The 17,669-nt window shown below is 41.3% G+C and overlaps 1 protein-coding gene across 3 annotated transcripts; it reads right to left on the bottom strand.

Moving 5' to 3' along the window:
* Window positions 1-852: 852 nt before the first annotated feature.
* On the bottom strand, window positions 853-16,761 carry LOC309340009 (uncharacterized protein). 3 transcript variants are annotated; one of them, XM_081858510.1, is made up of 8 exons: window positions 16,246-16,760; window positions 15,184-15,258; window positions 13,637-13,945; window positions 12,944-13,252; window positions 10,751-10,882; window positions 8,610-8,699; window positions 3,874-4,023; window positions 853-2,063 (listed from the first exon to the last, which is right to left on the bottom strand). In XM_081858510.1, the coding sequence occupies exons 1-8, from the start codon at window positions 16,334-16,336 to the stop codon at window positions 1,930-1,932; spliced, it is 1,290 nt and encodes a 429-aa protein (XP_081714636.1). In that variant the 5' UTR covers window positions 16,337-16,760; the 3' UTR covers window positions 853-1,929. The 3 variants fall into 3 exon arrangements, with proteins under 3 accessions (XP_081714636.1, XP_081714637.1, XP_081714638.1); XM_081858511.1 differs by having other exon boundaries at window positions 853-1,878; XM_081858512.1 differs by lacking the exon at window positions 10,751-10,882 and having other exon boundaries at window positions 16,246-16,761.
* Window positions 16,762-17,669: the final 908 nt, after the last annotated feature.

The following is a 17,669-nucleotide window of genomic DNA, read 5'->3' as shown; positions in this document are numbered from 1 at the left end:
TTGTTTCTCACTCTGCTGCTGAAAGGTGGGGTGCTTGGCTGGCAGGTTGCTCGAAAATCTGCATGAGTCTGTCTACCTGGCCAGCCAGATAACAGAAGTCGCTTTTGGGTGGATTCCAGCAAGGGAAGTGAAACAACCATGCTATCACTTTCTTTGAGATTGAAAGTGAGACGCTACGGATGATAAGATTTCCCCAGTTGCATTTCATTATTGTGGGCTGACTCTGTCTCACACTCTGCTCTATGGTCTCATTTTGTGTGGAAAATTTCTAATTAATGTTGAGAATTGCATGTGCGTAATTTGTCCTTGTTCATTCATATTAGTTTCTCTCTATCCACATGATCCATGCCCATAAGCTGTTGTGCACATTGAAACTTTTTTTTTAGTTTGTGACTGAACGTGAGTGCACCATCATTTGAAAAGCTGGGCTCAGATGAGAGGGAATGTGCATTGCCACGTACATCAGAAAGGAATACTCTGTATTGAGCTTCTTGAAAGAAGGTTATGATTAAAAGGAAAAAGGTGGGGAATCACCCAAGGCAGAGAGAGACATTGCTTAAACACAAATAAGATTTATTGAGAAAAGAAAAACAGAAATTCGGACTTATAGGAAAATCAAAGAAACATAAATTATCTGTTTCCTAATGACTTATGCTACGATCCTAACAATTTCTACTCTGACACAAGCTCTATCGAGTTTAATGGGTCTTATTCCCAAGTAACTTGGGTTAGCTAGCATTAACCATGAATTACGATGAACTACTTAAAAAGTGTAAAAGTTCACACAAAGGACTGGGTAATAAATCAGGGGTTGAAAGCTAAGAAGCGCAATCTTTTGGCATCACTATCCAGAAAGGCAAGAAGGATCAAACTAGATTTCCAAGGGCAACATTTACAGTTTCAAGATGGCGGTTATTTTGGTTCACCTAGCTTTTGAACTGATGCAGATCTGACAGGCAAGTTAGCAGCTTTTACGTTCATTGTGACTATTTATATGGTCAAAGGCGGCCTAAGACCACAGTCTGCAACCACAGTTCTATATCTTGGTCATTAATGAATGATTCTGAAACACTTTATACTTACAGGTTTAGTACCTAGCAAGGGGATGTGTGTTTAGTCGTGGTTTAGGCAGGAAGCAGAGTAAAAGCCAGTCGTATACAGATCTATTGTCAATTTGGGCTGAAACGTTTGCTGTGAACAAGTCAGCAGGGTTTGCTTTTTTTTAGAAAATCAACTTTTGCTTTTCAATGCACACACTTTTAGTAACTAAATTACAATAAAACATGTTCATATGCCATTATATATATGGAAGATATATCCACTCCAGTCCCGTTGCAAAAGCATAGCTTGAGCTTCTATAGTCTTGGATTAAAAGATTATAGAAACCTGAAGAATGACAAGTCTAGAAACTCATACCAACAGCAATTTTAATAATGCATCCGCAATATACATAGACAAGGATAATTAATGATCAGGGACAATGCAAGAGGGAAAGTTGGATGATACACAATACAAATTAAACATTGCTTATTTTAATCAGAACAATACAGTACAGTTAGGTCTTAACAAATTACTACATATTATTGTATCTATACATAAAACTCACCCCATTTGCTAGCAATGTAATGACAATTTGCTGAAAGAGCAGTTTCTCATCATGATGAAGAGGTAAAATGGTCTTTTATTGTTTCATATTTGCGAGATTAAAATTAGTAATTAGGTTTATTTTTTTACATAAGCGCACTTTGAAAGCTTCTGCCTAGCTACTAAATGAACTGCATCTTCTGACAAATGAGATAGCATGTTAAATAGAACTGGGTCTCAGATGATTTCAGAATTCCATTGTCTCTTTTCCCATCATACATGTGGGCTGGGTCACTGGAAGAAATGCATATTTGTTCTCTTAATTCTATTGCATCAGCAAACCTCTCACAGAACACAGTCCACAAGATCTGGAAGAACACAGCCGCCATCCCAGCAAACAGAGCTGTCACTCCTCAGTAGACTAGCACTACAACTCCTGACATTCATACACAGTGCTGGTGGTAAAGCGTTTTCTTTCTCTGAACAGAAAAATAATATGCATACAGTCATACCTCGGGTTAAAGTTGCTTCAGGTTGAGTGCTTTTGGATTGCACTCTGCAGTGACCCAGAAGTAACGGAATGCGTTACTTCCAGGTTTCCCCGCTCGCACATGCACAGATGCTCAAAATGACGTCACGTGCATGTGCAGAAGCGGCGAATCACAACCCACGCACATGCAGATGCACAGACACGGGTTGCGTTCTCTTCAGAATGCAAATGGGGTTCCAGAATGGATCCCGTTCACATCCAGAGGTACCACGGTACATCTATAAGATATTTCTCACCCTGTGGTCTCCAAACTTTCCCAGCTTTCCTGCATTGCAGGGGGTTGGACTAGATGACCCTGAGTCCCTTCCAACTCTATGATTCTATGAGTTCTCCCTCTGTCTAAAACTGGGGTGGTGAAGAAGAAGAAGAAGAAGAAGAAGAAGAAGAAGAAGAAGAAGAAGAAGAAGAAGAAGAAGAGGAGGAGTTTGAATTTGATATCCAGCTTTATCACTACCCTAAGGAGTCTCAAAGCAGCTAACAATCTCCTTTCCCTTCCTCCCCCACAACAAACACTCTGTGAGGTGAGTGGGGATGAGAGACTTCAGAGAAGTGTGACTGGCCCAAGGTCACCCAGCAGCTGCATGTGGAGGAGCGGGGAATCAAACCCAGTTCACCAGATTACGAGTCTACCGCTCTTAACCACTACACCACACTGGCTCTGGATCTCCAGATGTTGTTGGAGTACAATTCCCATAATTCCTGATGGCCATGCTGATGAGATTTGATGCCCAACAACATCAGGAAGCCCCACATGCACCAACCCTGGTCTAAAAGAAAGAGTTGGTTTTCTCTATACAAGACTTGCCAGAGCCAGAGCCAGCCCACAGATGTGGTGGGGTTGTGCTTCTGCCTCAGGTGGCAGAAGTACAAGAGGCGGCACCCCATCTGCCCCACCACTTCCACCACCACCAAATTTCAATATGAGAGAGACATTCCAGCGTGCAGTGCTCCCGCTTGCTAGGTGAGAGGGGGGGGCATTCCTGTGATGGTGGAACTGGTGGGGCAGGAATGGGGCAGGGGCGTGGCAGGGGCAACAGAGTGGGGACAGGAGACAACACATTCCCATTTCACCTCACGTGGTGAAATGGGATGCGCTGCACCTGAGACTTCCCTATTTTACCACAGCTCCAGTTGACATCTGTGCAGCTCCAGTTGACATGCTGCAAATGCTGGACATTTCTGCTGCTTTCACTGTATAGAGAGAAATTCCACCTAGTCCAGCTTTCTGTCCTCATAGTGTCCAACCAAATGCCTATGAAAGGCCCAGGAAAGTGCTGTTGTGCTCAAGTAATTATTTCAGGCTCCCCACAGGGATCAGGTTGCACACTATGGGAACAAAACTTCCAAAAATTACTTTTGTAAGTGTCCCCAAATTTCATGGAGGCTCGATCGCAGTTAAGATCACTTTCAGCATATTTATATTTCAGACTTCAGCTGGTTTATCTGCTAGTCATTCTCCTTCCCCAAAAACCTGATGTTCTATGAAGATGGCCAGAATAATCAAAGAATCCTCAGCACAGTTCCCAGAAGGCTGTGGGGGTGTTAAACTAATATAAAACCTAATATGTTTGCAAGATAGGTATGTCCTTAGACATTTAGACAAGGAGTACAACCTCATCTGCCTATTGCCTTATAATTAGAACAGTCCTCAGGATGCTCAAGAGATGCTCACAGCTAAACTATTTTAGATAAAAATGTGTCCTTCCTGTCTGCAGTGTGGTTCGGTTTTGGCCACTTACCTTGAAAAGTAGAGATATTTAAAAGCATGGGGTTTTCTGTGTTGGGAGCTGCTGCTGTCGCAGTCTCTTTTTCATTCCCAATCGAAAACCCTTGACCTTCTTCTGTGGTTTCTATAGCCTGTGGTTTCTGTAACTCTGGACTTGCAGTTGCTGAGCAAGAAAGCAAAAAGCAGAAAGTACAACAACCATGGATATTAAATGCTGGGTTAGCACAACATTACCATATAATCATGTTGTAACACAGGAACAAACAAAATTTACTAAGTATAGAGGGGGAACAGGTTTTAGCATGATTTCACAAAGTTTCTGTATACTATGGGGCTTACTCCCAGGTAAGTAGCCTTTTCTGAATACAGAGGATCCAAAATCTGCCTTGGGTCCTTACTGGAGGGGGGGGGCGGATAAGAAACAACAAGAAGATGCTTGGAAAATGTAACTTGTGGGACTTCCTGATAAATACAAAACCATAGTAGCCATTTTTTGTGAGCATGTAGCTCAGTGTAAGCCAGGTCCATGAGAGGGCCAAACTAGATAGGACCTGGGAGAAATGTGTGAAGCATTTCCTAACTGAAAAACTTGAATTGCAGGGGTGGGGTGCCCCAAATTTTGTCAAACCAGCTGCAGTGGAAGGGAGTGATCAGTAGCCCCCCATCACAATCTGCTAAAACCCACCCTCTTGAATCTGCTTTTTCCCCTGTAGGGAAATTTTGAGCCAGTTTTGACTGAGAAAACTACTCAAGATAGTAAAGTGTCTTCTCCCTCCTGCTACTGCTCCAATTACATTTGGAGGCAACAAGGGTGCATTAAAGGAAATTGTTGGAAGATACTTGCTGTTCCTCCAGCTCACATCTACTGTAGTTGGACCCTCAGTGTATGTGCTGCACTAGAATAAACCCTTCTGACCACCAACAGTTGCACTGAATTCTCTAGAGACAGCAGACATGATATTTGAAGTTCCTTCTCTATGTGTGTGCATTCCCCACCACCACTCTGCCCTAATACCAGCACTATGCATCACTGCATACACCTGTGGTTAAAAACAGTATCATCAACCTCCATGAAAACTTTCTATTGCAAGCTAGCATCTCACACAGGGTCTTATTTCAGCTGGTTTTAAACATTTCTGAGGATAAACAAATCCTTTCTGAGGATAAACAAATCCTTTCTGAGGATAAACAAATCTTTCTTCATTAATTCTATGTTTTGATTTCTAGCAGCTAACACTGAATACTGTTCAAACTCCTTTACCAAAATTGCTTAGTTGGAGCACCAGTTGGGAGGGTGTGGAGTGCTGGACTTGGACTAGGGAGAGGTGGGATCAAGTTATTGCCCAGTCTAGGTGGCCCATGAGTGCTGCCTGAGCTCCTTGGAAGAAAGGTGGGCTAATGTTTAATTTGAATAATAATAAGGAACAACAACAATTTTAAAAAATAGCAACAAGAAGGAGCAGTTGTCATATCAGACCCATTAAAATACCAGTTTGCCCATGTCTTAAGATCTTCTGGAGAGATGCTGTTCCAAGTACTCTCTTTAATTGAGGTATGCTACTCTTTAAAAGAAAAAGAGGGCTTTTTCCACAGAGCCTCTCCAACTTTTGAGTGCCTTCTCAAGGGAGACATGACTGGATCTGACATGACAAGCTTTCCTATTTGCTCTCCTATTTGCTCACACATGTTAGTTTGGGGGAGGGGGGAGGGATGGAATGGTTTATTTCTGTTTTTAGCTTTTGAGATATTTGTTTTGTTTCATTTATGTTTTGTTAAGCTGATTTGCTGATTTTAAGGTGTTTTTATATATTGTCCAAATTAATTATATTCCTATTTTTGGACCTGGCTCTAGAATCTTCTGTTGAAAGACGGTTGAGAAATATTTAAAATTAAAAAAAAAAACAACTTAAAAATGAGTCATTGTGAGTCATGATTCACTTATATCTATTGAATTCAGTGGTCTACTCTGAGTCCGCGGCAATCCAATAACAAATAAACAAATAAATAAATAGCGGCTGCAATGTTTCAGTTTTTAATTCATTAGACTAATGGATTTTTAAAGTATTTTAATCTACTAAAAGAGTGAATCAGGAAGCTTATTTATTTATTTATTTAAATTGGTTCTTTAATGAGAGTTACTTATTAAAACTGCGGGTGGCAAGCAGGAATGCCTCTTCGAAAATGACACTTGCAATGGCATATTGGGGGGGGACCCAGCCTGTGGGCCTAATTAGACCTACCATGCCTCCTCATTAGACTTGCAAGGCAGTTTTTGCCCAGTGAAGCTCACCAGCTCTACGCCCAATTTATATGACATCACATATGGGGCAGTTCAGGGCATGGCTGGACTGAAAGAGGGGTTGCAACTGACTGGCCCATCTCCAGAGATGGAGGTGGCTGCCCATGGGAGTGAAGGAAGAATGGAGGGAGGGAAGCACCAACTTGCAGAAAATATGGGGGTGCCCCCTAAATTATGCTCCACAGAGTTGGAGCATATGGGACCAGCGGTGCAATTTTATACATGTCTACTCAGAAGCAAGCCCCACTGAATTCAATAAGGCTTTCCCCCAGCAAGACGTGTGTAGGGTTGCCACCTAAAGCACATATGGTTAATCAAGTTGCAGTAATTATAGTAATAAACAGCAGTTCAGATAGATGACAGTGCTGCCCAATGAGAAGACATGGCCCATTCACTCGCTGAATTAGCTTTGTTTCTCAGAGTAGACCATGACATTGCCTTCTGTTCATGATATTGTTATAGGTGGGGGGAATTCTATTCACCCAAAAAAACCCCTAGAAATTAATAAATGGTAGGAGTCTGATGATTTAGAGTATTGAAGGGAAGATTGGAGGCCTGTGGAAAAGTACAGGCTAAGGTTCCTTCCTGTCACCTGGGATAGAGGCATTAACATGAGAAAAGGTGTTGTTGACCCATCCAGGAAGGATCTTGGGCCTGGGCAGATAGGCAGAGGTTGCCATGGTGATGGGGTATGTATCTGAGGTGGCACACAAAGAGAGTCTTTAGAGAAAGGTGTGGTGGGAAGAGAGCAAAGGGGGAGATCCATCTTGGGCAAGCTGGTTGAAGGCTGACTGGGAGAGATGCCTTGCACTCCAGTGCTGCATTGCTGTGGGGAACAAGTAAGAGCTGGACTCCCTCCATGCAGACTGAAGGTGTAAATATGCAAATAAAACAGATTTCTTAAAGCAGGCTCCACTACATCTTCAATTCTCCAGAGGAGCTCAAACCATCGGTGAATGCCTGAAACCCCCTGGAATCTTGCTACTGCTTGGCAGAGAGTGGGGGTGCCGCCCAACCTTTGTAAGAATATGCACAATTAATACCTTGTTGGAATGGAGTTTAATTTATAAGGAAGGAAAACAGGCAGAACCATCACTTCTTTGAGGTGAGTAGTCTCCAAAACAACCAAAAATCCTTGCTTCCAGAAGCTGATCGGCAGTGCTTCAGAATGTCCTACTTACTAAATGGCACTGTTCACATGAGTATTCTGCTCACTGAACTGTTAAATGCACTTGGTGGCAGCAGAACGTAGTGTATGAATCACCCCATAATGAATAACAAACTACACTTGGCAAAGATGCACCGACACGACCTAAATGCAAGCACAGTAAAGAAGCTCTGATAGCTTTCTGGTTTTTTATTTGTCTTTTAACTGGCACGTAAAACTATAAGAACTGCAGAAGAGTCTAGCTAGCTCCAATGAAACAGATTTATGTTATTGTCTATGTATTCTCTTCCATTTATATCCCATCTTTCTTCCACCCTGAATCTAAACATACTTGTTGTTGCAGGAAGTCCCCAGTCCAGGAACTGACCAGAACTGAATTTCATATATTAATTTAGGCCTGCTTCACAAATCATGCTAACACAAACTATCATAGAATCATAGAGTTGGAAGAGACCACAAGGGCCATTGAGTCCAACCCCCTGCCAAGCAGGAAACTATGTGTGAGTATGAAGGCTCCCAGAGAGGAGATCACAGCCACTTTGCTTCTCATCAGTTGTTTGGCTGCTGCACCAAACTGGGAGAGGTAAACCATGAGCCTAGGTTTGTACAACACATCAGCCCATACCATGGAGTTGGAAAATAATTTCCCCTCAGGCACAACTGGCCCAAGACATTTCCCTCCCCTAACCCCACCAGCTGCACTATAACTCTATAACTGGTTTTAACTAGTCTGAGAGGCATCCTTGTGTACTTGGAAGGTCATAACTGTTGGATTACACATGGCTTTGTTGGTGGCCTTAAGCAGAAACTTAGGTTGCAGTGCAGTGCCAGACTGTGGGAACTGGAGGACCCATGGCCTTCTTCTGTAACATATGGCTTGGCTCATTTCTCTCTGTTGTCTAGAGCTAAGGATTCCCAACAGAATTTGCTTCCTTCTGTTTTCTGCTTATGTAGTCTAAATTATATAGACCAAACTTGAATCTCACCTATTGGTCTTTGGGTCCCTTTCTTCTTATAGTTCTTTGAACCAACCCCTGAGGTATCTCCAAACCAATTTGTTCCAGACCCGCACACCTTGATTTGCAATAGAAATCTATCACACCAGAACCACCTTTGTTTGTTGTCCTCATACAATTACCAGGGAGAAAGGTCACACTTTTACAACCTCTTCCTGTCCTGCCCTCAACTGCAACATACAGAGGTCTCTTCACAATTCTGGATCCCATGGAAGCCTAAACACATAGAGATTAGTGTACACTGGTTTGGCAGCTGTAATACTCACATTGGTCTTGCTTTCTCCTATAAACTACTGCATAGTCAGCCACATTCTTTCTCCAACTTGCATGGCGTTGTCTTCTTGTTTTCCAGAGATCTTAAACCATATAAAATAAAAAGTGTGGAAATGGTTTTCAGTGAGAACTGAAAGCACACATTACCGGTGCCGTAGTCACTCCTAATATCCCCATGATCTCCTAATTTTATTGCAGGGGTGCAGACACAATCCCATTTCTTCCTTTGCCTTTTCTTTCTCTAGAGCAAATGACAGATGGGTCTCCTCCCTCCTGCCCATTACAGCCTTTGTGAAAAATGGCACAGATTTTAAGGGAAGCTTAGAATAAAGTCTTTCCCCAGAGGTAACTGGCTTTCCAGCATACGCATACTGAAGAACCCTCAACCTATTTTCTTTTTAACAAACCATCTTAGCACCACTTAAAACATGGCCTGAAATATCCGTTGGCAACTTCCTCTTATCAGGGACCCTATGGAAGCTAAGAGGGCAGGAGGCACATGCGAGAAACGGTGTGGGCATCATTTAATTGCTCACAACCCATCACGTGCTCATAGCCTTTCAATGCTGGCAGGAGGAAAGGCGATGGATCCAATTATTTGTGTTTTCCCTCTTCAGAGGTTGAGTCTTGGTGGCTAGAGATGGGGGAGTTCAGTTCACATTTAAAGGCAAATCTATTAAATTCACAGAAGCAGAATTCACAGGTCCTTCCATCCAAAAAAAGGGCAATGAGACAGGGCAGATGGGCTTGATGATAGTATCTTCACCTCTTAAAAGATATCTACAGTAACTTGTTTTTTAATCAATGCATGCATATACTTGCTATCAATTAAGTTCACAATCCTACCTAGTACACTGTGATTCATGTTAGTTAGTCAGCAAACAATTCAACAAAGCCAGCAATTCCAAAGGGGATCTTCAGTTGAAAATGTCTTACTTTAGACTCAAGGATGTGGCTCTCCCTGGCATGTGCCAGAGGGTGGCAGAAGTCTGCATGCTGGTTTTAACTAGTCACAGTGCAGGGGACTGGAAGTGACACACTGCCCTGACACACTCACTGCAGCCTGATAAAAGACGGCAGATCGGTGTGGGAGAGTGTGATAGCTGCAGTAGCAGCAAAACACACACACAAAAGGCGGGGGGGGGGGGACATGGAGAAAGAATTATTGACAAGTCCACAACAAAGAAGGACATCTAAGAAGCAAAGAGGGAGAGAACCTCTCTCCCAGCGAAGCTGCTAGAAAATAATATTAATTGTGAGTGAGAGATGGGGGAAACAGAGAGGAGAAATCTGCAGCTACAGAGACAAAGCAGAGGCAGTGCGAGAGAGATGTGAAAGAACAGCTGTGAAAGAAAAAGAGACAGCTGAGGTTACAAACTTCAGAAGAGAGGCAAGAAAAGCTGAGAGAAGGTGTATGGGCTGCTGCAATCGGAAACACCTGTATGAAACCTGGAGCAAGGAACCATTCCAAGTCTTTGAGGCCTCCCGTGTGTTGGGGGGGGGGGCACAGGGGCTCTTACATGGAAGAGGAATCCTGACACACAATGTGTTGTTATGTCCGAACCAAGAACTGCATTCACTTCAACAAACTACAATTTAAGCTGAGCCAAGGTCAGAAACCGCTGTTTCAATAAACTATAGTTTGGCCCTACCCATAGTTTGGCCCAATTCAGATGTAACCAATTATGGTCAGCTTAGCTCAGGAAGCAGATGAAGATCTCTTCCTCTGATGCATGTTGGAGGAGGACAGAGGACAAGAGGATGCTTGAGTCCACGTCTTGAGTAGGCTCACTCCTATTATGCTAAAGCATAGTTTAGCATTATGTCCAAACAGGTGTTATATGCTGACCTCCATCTTGTGGTGTGTGTGTGTGTGTGTGTGTGTGTGTGTGTGTGTGTGTCAGAGAGAGAGAGAGAGAGAGAGAGAGAGAGAGAGAGAGAGAGAGATCCCAGTATGCTTGGCGTGCTTGTAAAAAAAAGAAAAAGATCAGGCTGCACATGGATTTTCACCACCATGAGATGAAAAAAGGTTTTATTGATAAAATAAAAGAAGGAGTTGCATTAGACAACCATTGGCACCTTTTGAGTGAGTTTCCCCCATTATGGTAAGCAAGGTAAGGCAAGGAAAGATTACCTGGCTTCCTCTTCCATTTTCCAACATGATACATACATGAGCCCAATATAACGAGAAACGCTGCAACAAGAGCTCCTTTTAAGATGAAGAAGATTAAATGAGGCAAACGTATTGTCTTCTGTGGATTAGGTTCTAAAATTAGAATGAAATTGTGAAAAGAATTACCTATTTTAACTCACTTCTGACAGGTAGTTTTACAAAGAGCTCTGTTTGTACTTTTAATGACATGTGGCACTGTGTAAAACATTAATATTACCCTGTCAATTTATTAAATCATTTCAATTAACTACCTTGCGCTTAACCTTTTCATCAATTAACCATGTATAATAAATGTTACATGAACTCAACAGAGCCTATAACTTGACGGGGGCGAGGGCAGCACGCAAAACTATGTATTGTCATACATTGCTTGAAAATCAGCTTCAGTCTTATACAAGCTTTCCTGGGAATAAGCCCCACTGAACTGAATGGGGATTACTTCTGAGTAAGCATGCATAAGATTCTAGACATATCCCACCAACTCTACCAATTCTAAAATCTTTTCATAAGGAGCAATCTTAGTTAAAACCAAGTGAATCTGTTATCAGACTGAGAAATACTCTTAAGTCTTTAAGTCAAGCCACTAGCCCATCCAGTACAGTACCATGTGCTCTGATCCATAGCAGCTTTTAAGACCTCAGAACAATGCCTGCTGCTTGAAAGCCTTTTATCAAGGGTCCTTCTGCATGCAGAAGTATGTACTCTACCATGGCACTACGCTTTCTTCCAGCAATACAGAATTGTATAATGGTTTAATGTGCACTGAATGGAGGGGGGGAATCTATAATGTGCCTATATAGCATGACTAGAAATTTCCACTGAAGCTGAAGAAGAGCCTAACAAGTGAATCATGAAGTGGGGATGTATCTCTGTGCCTCGATCACAAGATGTTTAGCTCACAGTCATATGAAAAGGATTGTATTGCAGGTCTATGCATATGCTAATCTGTAGACATCCATCTTGGATAGGGTGCTTTCTTTGTTCCAAGCTACTGAAAAGAATGGATGTGTGAATCTCTGTCTCCAGCAAACAACCTGAGACTAATGGAGGCAGCAATGAAGGAGAGACAGAGCTCAGAATACAACATATTAGTAATCTAAGATATTATGGCTTCTGCTGGGAGCAGTGGAAAAAATACGCATCTAACTGAAAGTAACTTTTATTGTTTTAAGTTGTTTGGAATTAAGTTCTGTAAGTAAAGCTTCTGAGCCATATTTTGGCCTGGAGAATATTTAGTTCAATACAAGCATCAGTTTTTATTCATCCAGCAGATTGCATATGTGCAATATTAATAGTCTCAGTAGGGTTTCCCGCTGAAACATAACTTGGTTTTCATTCATCAGGTTCTCCCTTATTACATGAAGCAACACCTAGCACCTGTAATTCCAGGTGCTTTTTGATACATTGTGTAAGGAGGGAAAAATAATCTCTGCTAAACTATGAATATCATTTTTAATTTTAGCTGTAAATCAACATTTCTAACAGTTTCTTAACAGTTAATGAACCCAATTTCTGTTGTGCCATTTTAAGGGACAGTCTATCACACTGTGGGCACAAACTTCACAAAAAGTTAAGTGCCTGTAGGTTCTGTTGATTAGACCAGAGCAAGTCAGTCCAATTGGCTTAGCATGGCCTAAAGGTACATAATGTTGGCAATGCCATGAATAAAAAAATAGTAATATCCTTCTATTCAGTAAAATTACCAACCTTCTTTTATTTGGAGGTAAGTGTTACTGTACTTTAATAACGCATTTGCAGCAGGCTCTTGTCAAACAGAATGTATGAAAGATATACAGTTACAACAAAATTACAGTACGTATAACTTCCAGTGGTTGGGTTGGCTATTGCACTTGCTACTCTTAGAGCATGAGAATACCCATCTAATACAGTGGTACCTCTAGATACGAACGGGATCCATTCCGGAGCCCTGTTCACATCTAGAAGCAAATGTAACTAGCGACAGCACATCTGCGCCACGTGCGCATCGCTTTTCGCTGCTTCTGCACATGCACGTGATGACATTTTGAGCATTTGCACATGCGCAAGCAGTGAAACCTGGAAGTAACGCGCTCCGTTACTTCCGGGTTGCCACGGAGCATAACTCAAACATGCTCAACTCGAAGCGTATTCAACCTGAGGTATGACTGTACTCACGTGTAAGTTCCAGTTGAATTGTGTGACTATACTGATACACACCATCCTTGGTAAACACTTCTGCTGTGTAGTGTCCGATATCCTGCACATGAGTGGGACACAAGCTCAAGCTGCCATTGCTAAGTATAAGACATCTCTTGCTGTCGTCTATGCAAGTTGTAATATTCTGGCCGTCCACCTTTCCTATTGTGATATTGCCCTTCTTCCAAATCACATCATGAAGGTGGGTGGCTTGTTTCGTGGTCTTCATCTCAAGGAGCATACAATCACCAAGTCTTCCTTTGGTGAGACTAAGCTGCAGTTTGGATTCTGAACACAGAGCAAAAATATAGTGGACATACAGTTTACTTCGATCCTCAAAAATGTGTGCATTAAGTAGATTTGAAAGAATTTTGAAAACTGTTATTTCACTGAATTAAAATATTTCCATTTCAGGGGTGCAATTCAAATTTCAGCCATGAAACTGAAAGCAAAGTAGTAAATGCAACTCTCAGGGAGCTATTCAATTTCGAAAATTATACTAGAATGCCTTTTAGCTGCATAATGTAACTTCTCTGCCCTAAATCCGCTCCTAAATGTGTTCCTCTAACTCTCCAGGTGTTTTGGCTATTATACAGCTGAATGCTGCAAATGCATGGCACTTATTTTATAGGAGTAACACACAGTCCCTTAGAGGGCCTATCTGATACTTACGTGTAAGCAGCAGTTCCTTTCCGTTACTGTATTGAATGCGTCCATCCTCAGTATATGCTGCCACTGTATAATGCCCAATATCGTCCAACTGAGTGGGACACAAGCTCAAGGTGCCATTGTTATAGATAAGACATCTTTTGCTATGGATTGTACAGTTTGCTTCATTCTGACCATTGACCATCATCCCAATCAAGGCTTTGCCTTTCTTCCAAATCACGTTGTGAATGTGGATTGCTGGGTTCCTCTTCTCCAGATCAAGGAGAACACAATCACCAAGCGTTCCATTGATGAGGCTATCCACTTTGGATCCTAAGCATGTCAATAAGATGCAATGGGAAGACATTTAATTCATTAACACCCAAACTGAACAAAGCATACCAATTCATAAAACTGTGATTTCATGAAATCAAAATGTTCAGATTTCAAGAGGACATCTAAAAATTTCAGACACAAAACACAGCACAAAAGCAAATTCAAATCTCCATAGTAAGACATGGCTGGTAGAATTCATTTCCCAGCTGTAATCAACATAATTTCACGCTTTTTCAGAAGTGAAATATGACAGCTTTTAATATAGAACATCCGTTTTTAGCATTCTTATCTGACATAATAAATCCCAGGAACGTTTATACCCAATATATCTTTTGTTACTTTCTTTGTTTAAAATATTTTATCTCACTCTTCAATTATTCCAGGGTGGTTTACAAATTGCTCTTAAAACAGTAAAGCACCAATAATTAATATTTATCCTTTCATTGTAAGTAGTTGCAGCAGCACCAGGTTTTATCCAATTGGATTCAAAGAAACCGGGAGTGGGTTGTTCAAAATGGCGGGTGTAGAATGCCCTCTTGAATCCAGTAATTGTGTCACTGGCTGCTTCCTCCAAATAGTCACTGCATATTGAAATAGTCAACCCAGACTCAAGTTTTTCCAAGCTTACAGATGTGCCAGTATGGTGGGACCACCCCCATAAAATGCTGAAATCCCATTAGTATGCAGTGCTGCCCCATGGAGGCTGCAACTGTCATGGTTGGACACAACTACCTATCTACATGCTCATCTGATCATGCCATAAATAAGTTTGACCATGATTCCCCTCTCTCAGTAAAACATGTATAGAAAAAGGGGCATGAGCTCTGGCAAATCCTCTTTACCACCTGGTTAGTCACATGATTGTGTGTGCACAGTGGGACATAGCCAGCCACTGTTCCTGCAGTACACTGAATTATTATTTTACATCCAAGAAGAGTTCTATGATAAAAGAGGTTTGCGAAATTTCAAAATGTTGGAAATGGACAAGAGCTGTCTCAGCTAAAGAGACAGGTAAAAATACTCAAAGTAAATAAAAAATAGGCCATTAAGTCCACCTCCTTGCCACTGGTCATGATTCTCCACACACTAGCATCCTGACCCCTGAGCAGTCCTGGCCCCTGAGCTGACAGCAAGCAGAGAACAGACTCAAAATGGACAAAGAGATAAATATCTAAAATGTTGTTAAACAAGCTATATGCTCTCTGTAACATGTTCCCTTTTCCAGGCAGTCTCACCAGAGTATTGACTTTCGCGTGGAAAATCAGCAGATTCATCCAAAGCCTTATTTGCTTGCATGCCATCACCAAAAACTGGACCAGAAATATAAAAATAATAACATTAAGAAAAGCTGCATATCAAATGGTTCTTTCCACCATATGAATAGATAACCATATATAATACTACAATCTTAAGGCAGAAATGTATTAGTTTTAGAATATGAACCTGGAGGGCAAAGTTCCTGTTTCCTAGTTGCCTCCTCATTTTGGAGTTGACACAAGGCTTTGGACATGGGCATGTCATGGACCAGTATGAAAGCAAGAATGCTGGATTGGATGAGAGTTTGGTCTGATCCAGCAAGGCTTTTCTCATAGTTTTATGTTACTATTAGAGACCTCACAACCAGCTCCAGATTTTCTTCCATCCCATCACAATGACAGATGTGTGGACTTTAATCATAAATTTTGACAAAAATATGTATCCTTTCTTTCTATATCTGTGATTTTTTTTAAAGGCATGCTGTTTTTTAAACATATCTGCAATCTCATTGGCTTCAGTTTCTTTCTGTGATCAAAGCACCATTATCAAAATTACTTTACCTTATTGTTTTGTCCATTATCTTAGTATATTAAAGAGATTGGGGGAGGGGGTTGACCAGTCTAGCCAAATACATTTGACTCCTGTTTTACCGAAGGACTAAATAAGCAATTTCTAACATCAATAGTAATACTGTGCATTAAACTTTTTGAAAATTTAAGTATGATTCACCCATTCATACACCACTTACAGTTCTGCTTGTTGGATTTACACTGCATTTGATGCAATTACAGCAGACTAAATCTTAGTACTCTGATATACGACAGTCACTATCTAATCCTACACATAAGCATGACATACCAAGTCACTGACTTCCATGAAATATTTACTTAGTTGTAGTTCATTCATACTGCGGGAGGCAGTGGAAGACAGAAGTGCCTGGCGTGCTCTGGTCCATGGGGTCACAAAGAGTCAGACACCACTAAATGACTAAACAACAACAACAACAAGTTTATTCACATCCAAGCCAAAAAGAAACTTACCTTGAAGAACAAGTATATAAACCATTGACAGGACAGGAAAAATAGAAAATGCTTGAGAGTTCATTTTGGTAGGATGCTGTAGCAGGTACATCAGAACACAATATCCTCAGAAACATCCCTACAGTAACAGATCTTCCATAGCATTGCCTAGAAAAGATAAAGGGCTGTTCTGTCTTGATTTTAAACTCTTCCTCCTAGGTTCAGTGTAATTTGTCAAAACAGAGAAGCATGGGAGAGTTGGTTCTTCAAAACAGAAGCAAGGTGGTTTCAACCACTGTAAGAAATTGTTGGTAAATGTGTTACTCACATGCCTGAATGTACAGAAATAGTACCTTGTAAGGCAAATGCATGCGAGAGCAAAAAACAGAGATCAAAGATAAGAGCTACAAAGAGCAGAGAGATGTGGATGACCAGTCCATGATTCAGAGTGGGGAACCTGAGGCAAGTGTTGAGTTGGGGTATAATATTTAATGAGACTTTAGTAATTAAAGTTACAGCCACAGCAGAGCTTTTTTACAGCAAATCATGCCTATATAGAAGTAAGTCCCACTGAGTTCAATGGCGGTTATTTCTAGGTAAGTAGACATAGCACTGATTATATAGATTCAAACTCCAATAAGCCAGTGTGTTGTACCCCAAACTTGTTGACCAAACTGGAATGGTGATGTGTGAAACAGCAGCCATATTGAGATAGCTAGAAAATAATGCAAAGTACCCAAGAGTAGACTCAAATATTAGTTTTCTAATAAAGTCACTGACTCCGAGCTGACCATTTATTTAATATACTTTGAACTCTTCATTACACAACCAATTTCCAGGCAATGTACAGCTATTAAAACATATTCTATTATAAAGCCCTATATGGCTTAGGTCCAAGCTATCTGAAATACCTCATTACCACATATGAAGCTGCCTGGGTTTTGAGATCTTCGGGGCAGGTCCTTTTCTTGGCCCCATCACCCTCATAGGCACACTAGGTGGGAATGGACAAAAGGGCCTTCTCGGTGGTTGCTCCCAGACTCTGGAGATTCTTCCTCCCTGGAGAATACAGACTGGCTTCCTCCTTGTTGTCCTTCCGCCATCAGGCTTTTGGGAATTGACCACTTTAATAAAGGGGCTGGTGCTGTGCTGTTTCTATTGCAATTGTTTGTATACCGGTATTTTAAACAAGATTAGATTATGTTAATGTTTAATTGTTTTTAAATGACTGTTCCCCCCCCCCAATGTTTCTATGTTTTTAGCGATTTCTTGTTTTTTTGTATAAGCTGCCTTGAGTCCTGTCAGGGGGGAAAGGCGGGGTATGTGTAACTAACTAAATAAATAAACATTAAATAAATAAGCAGCAGTAGTAGTAGTAGTACAGTGGTACCTCGGGTTACATACGCTTCAGGTTACAGATGCTTCAGGTTACAGACTCTGCTAAC

Source organism: Podarcis erhardii (assembly GCF_964252035.2).
Source record: "Podarcis erhardii genome assembly, chromosome: 4".
NCBI classification, from domain to species: Eukaryota; Metazoa; Chordata; class Lepidosauria; order Squamata; family Lacertidae; genus Podarcis; species Podarcis erhardii.
The sequence above is the reverse complement of the archived record's forward strand: the minus strand, read 5'-3'. Positions and strand labels throughout refer to the sequence as shown.

Bases quoted from the DNA above. Each gene is read 5' to 3' on its own strand.
- LOC309340009 (XM_081858510.1), bottom strand. From the start codon at position 16,336: ATGTACCTGCTACAGCATCCTACCAAAATGAACTCTCAAGCATTTTCT. The intron at 13,253-13,636 runs GTAAGTATCAGA...CTCTGTGTTCAG, and splicing joins AAAGGAACTGCTGCTTACAC to AATCCAAACTGCAGCTTAGT. The intron at 2,064-3,873 runs GTAAGTGGCCAA...TTTTCTGTTCAG, and splicing joins AAATATCTCTACTTTTCAAG to AGAAAGAAAACGCTTTACCA.